We start from the raw sequence: 6,000 nt of genomic DNA, 5'->3' as shown, positions 1-6,000 counted from the left end.
CAATATTTGAAATAAAGTTGCACATTCTAAAAAGAGAGGTTTAGTTACTCTTTCACTGATTTTCATTGCTTAAGCTAACCTTGAGGGGTTCAAACGATGTCTTGACCCCTCGGTCCTCTATTACCGCCCCTGAACTCACAAAGCGGATGTTTTTAACCCCTTTTAACTTGTGAATATTTCATCTTACTTAACACTTTCACACTTTTATCTTCTTTCTCACTATCTTCATTTTTGAAGCCTTCCTTTCACTGCTTTTAAATCAACTTTTATCTGATTGTGACGTGCAACCCGGCTATTATACCCGTGAGGGGAGTCCAGCCGTATATAAAGATAGATAGATAAGTCTATCGATGGAAAGACATTTTGTCTTTCGAACGAGAGACAATGTTTAAATCGAGAGATTGTCTCTCAATCCAGGGGAAGTCTCCGACCTGTTTATAATTCAGTTTATTAAAGCCGGCTACCTTGACTTACATAATTATGTACATGTTCATATATGGAATATAGAGCCGGCTACATAGACCTTTAGTCTAGATATGGCCAGGAATGTGCACTTCTGCGCAAAGGCATTCATTTGTAACTCCTTCTATCTCTTTGGTTACTCAGGTTACATCATATATGTCTTTGGTTACTCCAGTTTACTCTAATATGATGACTCAAATCTTTATCTTTTTTTTTTCAAATAAATCACCCATGTGAACTGTGAAATCAGTTAGATAAACATCACTTTAACTGCAGGAGATTGTCTTTGATGTGTCCCCTGTACAAAAGAATTAATGAAACTTGAAAGAACAATGAACAAAATGATATAAGCAAAGTATATTTTTATTGGGCATAATCAACATAGTGAAAAACATATTTCTAGTTTAGAACAATGAACTAAGTGATAGAGCCAAAGAATATTTTTAATTGGGTATATAAAGTAGATGAAATTACATGATATAACTCTCATTCTTTTTTTACATTTTTATTTTGTAATAAGATGAAATTACATTATATATAGTTAAAAGGGAATTAACAACAATTTTTTTATATTTTTCCCTAAATTTTATTCAAAGTTATTATTTTAAAAAATTAATGAATAAATGTTCCTACATCAATGTTACTATGTTAAGAATGTAACCAAAGACATATAGAATGTAACCAAAGTAACCAAAGGGATATAGGTGGGTACAAATGTAGATGCCTGCAATTGATGTGCGTTTTCCGATGTTCAGTCACAATATGTAACCAAAGACATATAGAATGTAACCAAAGTAACCAAAGGGTTATAGGTGGTTACAAATGTATACCTATGCGCAGAGGTGCACTTTTTGGGCCATATATGCTTTAGTCTAGGTAGCCGAAACCGGCTATGTAGATCTTGGATCTATATAGCCTATAGGTAGCCGGAACCTAGCCACTGCCTAAATTTACATATCACTGTATGTCTACCAGTAAAACTTGAAAATGAAATTTTATACTGTAAATAAATTAAATGTTAAAATTTAACAATTTACTAAAACGGGCCTGAATTTTTTTATCCGAAATTAGAGTTATCCGACATCTAGAATTATTATCAGAATTTGGTTGTAGCGAAAGAGGGCAGGCGGACAGGAATCAGATAAAATGTGACAAAAAAAAGCAATTTAATGTTTTATACCATTGGAAAGATCAGCTGAATAGCTAGAAGTCGCAAAAACGATCACCAGCATGCAAACCACATTGACGTGCTCCATTTTTTCGAATGTTTACAGCATCAGTAATGCACAAACTTTATAGTTCAGAAACGTTCTTAAAAATAAAATTAGTCAGTGAACAATTCATTTCTTTATTTTTATTATTTGATACTTCATTTGACTCAGTGTCAGCTGTTAAGAAACTATATAAAGTATTTATCCAACTTGAATTTCTTTTTTTTTGTGCATTGCGTTTCACATGTGAGTTTCACTTCCGGCCAAAATCGAAAATGGCAGACGCATTTGGCGATGATCTTTTTAATGTTTTTGATGAAGATTCAACTTCTGTTCGACCTGTTCCGACAGTAGAAGTTGAAGAAAAGGATGAACAGTCGATTGACAAGAGTAAAAATGATGATGGTAAAAGGTAAATGTGTTGTTCCCAGCTCCAACCGAGGTTGTGCAGGTCCCTTTTCATATAGTTCAATAACATTAAACTTGCACAGGGCGCCTTTTGATATTTTGACGTTCAACATGTCCCTGTGTCAAGTTTAATCGAATGTCAGACATTTTCATAGCACAGATTACGACTTTATTTTGTTGAAGTGTAATGTAGGAAAACTCAAACACGTTAAACATTGGTTTACCGTAACTAAAACTGCACCACCAATCACTTCCCCGACGCATTTTGCAGAAACTTTTAGTGTAATTTATTGAAATATCATGAACAATACAACACCAAATAAATATAGAATCAATTATACATGCTTAGACGAAAACAAATACGTTTAGCCTACGACACTTGTAAAAAATCTGAGGCAATTATTTAACGCATGGGTAACGCCGAACGCATACATGTGGACTAGCCTTTTAAACTGCTTTGATAGGACTTTACAACTAATTTAAGTAACTTTTGATAAAATTACAACCAATAAATGCTAATTACACCCATCGATTATAAACATATGTCTACTACCAAAGAAGTATAAAATACACAGAATGGCAACTGGCTGTAATCTCGTGTCAGAGCGTGATTCGGCGTTATCTTACTAAAAACAAACATCGGCGAGCATGGAGTTACAATTTGTACCTTTAAAACTACATTTAAAATACATGTTAGCTTCTAAAACAAAATTAGTTTAATGAGAAATGGTCTTAAGACACGAAGTACAGGGTTTTTTTTGCCATCGAAAGAAGCGTGGTCATACGGTGATAATTATTTTACCGATGAATAATTGCTTTCGCATACAAAATGGCGCGTGGAGAAAGTGCCACTTCCGGTAACGAGATCTCGTTTTTTTGTCACGGGAGGTTGGCGAGATTTGCTCTATATGCCTTTCAAGTTGCCAATCTATTTATTTTTATAGCTCTTTGCTACTACTTAGACAATATGTTAGTAACGGGACGCATTTTTTTTTCAAATCTGACCGTGAGAATATTTTTTCGTCTAAAATTAATCTTTATAATAAAGAAGTTTTGACAGTTCGTGTTGTGTTGTGAAAGTGAATGGATGTAAATTTCATTTTCAAAGTGCAGACTGATCTTCAATATCTTCAGTAAGGCATTATGTTCAATGGATGTGTAAATTAGGTTTCTTTGTCCGTTGTTGGTATTTAGCTATCGCTTTCAAGTCACTTCTGCCGTGAACTTGTGAAACCTTCCGCAAGAACTTTTGCGGAAAGCTCTACCGGGAAATTCATACTTTTGATAAAACGTCGGACTATATGAAATGTCAAAATCGTAAAATATTGAAGTCCGACGTTTATTTATAGAACTACCTTTTCATACTGTTGTATTTTGGTGAGAAAATCATCTACCCAGTGTAGGACTCGAACCTACAACCCCCTGCTTGCAAGTCAGGTGCTTTACCAACTGAGCTTACCGGGCTCCTGGTTTACCAGAAGCCTCGAATCACAACACTCCTCCTCACTTTAATTTTGAAGGCTTAAACCTGATCGTGGAACCATAGAGCGAGGCATCAACTGTTCAGCTTCCAACAGAGTATAGCCTCTGCAAATACCGCATGCTCTATATAACTGGCCACGTAGCCTTCCTTTACAGTGGAATTGCAGAGCGGGACATCAACTGTTCAGCTTCCAACAGAGTATAGCCCCTGCAAACTGCATGCTGTACATAAACTGGCCACTGTAGCCCGCACTTTCCAATTTATCTTGTCGCCAATGTTGTATTTTGGTGAGAAAATCATCTACCCAGTGTAGGACTCGAACCTACGACCCCTTGCTTGCAAGTCAGGTGCTCTACCAACTGAGCTAACCAGGCTCCTGGTTTACCAGAAGCCTCGAATCACTACACTACAATCTTAATGTGGAAAATGCTGTTTTATCTCTTTTAACTATATACTCTTCTTTTTAACAACATTACTGTATCGTCTTTGATTTTCAACACTTCACGAATATGTAAGTACTACCTCCTGTACATTTCTTCTTTTAAATATCTAGTGTAGATGCGCACCTGCACGTAATGCTCTATAAAGAGGACATGGCAGTATACATAGATAGATAGTCGTATCGTTTCATAGGCTAAATTATCTATGAAATTGGGTGCTACCTATGACGCGGAAAAGTATGATATTTAGGAAGTGTCTAGCCTATGTTCTAGTCGTCCGGACGAAGATCAGGATTTTCTAGCTGTCCAGTAATTGATTTCTTAATGAATAATTAATGATTTAATATAGGGATTTTTCTAGAGCGGAATAGCAGAGCGCAGCACCCTGCCCATTTTTAGCGCCGCCCTTCTGCCCGAAATCGCCGCCCTTTTGCCTTTCTTCAGCGCCCCTTTGCCCTTTTAGCACCGCCTCTTTGAGCATTAATTAAGTATTTCTAAATGAACTGCCCATCAATCATCTGTCAAAATACCATCCCAGATAATTGTCAATCGATACGAATTCATGACGCGCACCGACTATACACAGGTGCTGTGTATTTGCCCGAGGCATGTATGCAGTATCAGTATGCAGACGACGACCGACCGACCGAATCGTAACAAACAACAATTAGATAGGTCAGCAATTAAAGCAAACTGCAAAACAGATTAAAAAAGGAGAAAAAACATCTTAAAACAAAGTCTGCTGCTTATTAAATGCCGATAAATGGCCAGTAATTATCGGCAATTAGCGTGGCACCTCGTGTCAATTTTGTTGTTCACAGTTTGATCTCGGTTGAAGATAACAGTCGATCTTTAATTAGTATCACTCCCTATCAGAATGTATATGATTTTGTTATATTTATTTCATCAAAATACTATTAAATTTCTATGATATTAATTTTGTTTAAAAGAAAATAAACCACTCGATCTTTTACAGAACGTAACGGCAATCTCAGAATTTAGCGTAGACAGTCAGCGCATAGAGTAGTTTCCCTTTACCAAAATGGCGAAAATCGTAAACAAAGTTATTTTGTTAAATTTTAAATTTGTAGTTGGAAAATTGTCTACACTTTTGTATAATATGCACCCACGATTCGGGTGGGGGGGGGGGGGTGTCCGCGGTAAAAAAAACTGCATTTATACATGAGTATGAATGTATAAAGACAGATTTGCACCAGAATTATTCAATAGTATCTTTATGGTATATTTCTAATCAAGACAAAAATAATGTATGCAAACATAAAACAAACTGCTGTAAATGATAAGCATGTTATATAGACAAACAGGTATTAATGTTTTTCCAGACATTCAGATTCATTGCAAATCTTTCTGTAGTACCTTACAATGTAGACATTACAACAAAAACCAAGGAAATCTACCTTATGATTTTCGTAGACAAAGGTACGCAACGCGCAAAATGCACCCTGTCCCTTTTTAGCAGCACCCTGCCCTTTTTAGAGGTCTAGAAAAATCCCTATTAATATAATTTTACCTGTTAAATTACTTAAGATATCAATACATATATGCAAACAAAATTTTCTGTACATACTAAATTATATCTCAAATAGATTAATTACTGCATTTTCAGCCGATAAAAGTTATTAAAACGAAAGTTTGCCAAAATCATTAATGCCGAAACGAATAGAAGAGGATGATTTTGTTATTGTCATCTTGCTGTTAGAGTGCGTTTAGTTACATACATGTGCCACCAACTGGGGAGATACCATGCAGTACAGTTCATAGGCATCCAAGCCACACCATGAGGAGGCGCTCTCATCATGGCCCAACATTTTATTCCCTCCCCCCCCCCCCCCCAGAAGAAGAAGGAGCGGTATATTGTTTTGCAGATGTCGGTCGGTTGTTCTGTAGACCAATCTGTTTTCGGATGATAACTCACAGTGACCCTGAACAGTAAAATGGTTTCCGGATGATAACTCAAGAACTCTTTGGCCTAGGG

At 36.2% G+C, this 6,000-nt stretch overlaps 1 protein-coding gene across 1 annotated transcript in view; it reads left to right on the top strand.

The window, feature by feature from the left end:
- Window positions 1-1,917: 1,917 nt before the first annotated feature.
- The window catches only part of LOC123524048 (exosome RNA helicase MTR4-like), a 35,251-nt gene continuing 31,168 nt past the window's right edge, over window positions 1,918-6,000 (top strand). Inside the window, exon 1 of the mRNA XM_045301923.2 lies at window positions 1,918-2,085. Within this exon, the coding sequence (XP_045157858.2) occupies window positions 1,949-2,085 (137 nt within the window). The 5' untranslated portion in view covers window positions 1,918-1,948. The remainder of the gene's footprint in view (window positions 2,086-6,000) is intronic.

This window comes from Mercenaria mercenaria, chromosome 3 (assembly GCF_021730395.1).
Source record: "Mercenaria mercenaria strain notata chromosome 3, MADL_Memer_1, whole genome shotgun sequence".
Classification (NCBI taxonomy): domain Eukaryota; kingdom Metazoa; phylum Mollusca; class Bivalvia; order Venerida; family Veneridae; genus Mercenaria; species Mercenaria mercenaria.
This window is presented reverse-complemented; position numbering and strand designations above follow the sequence as displayed.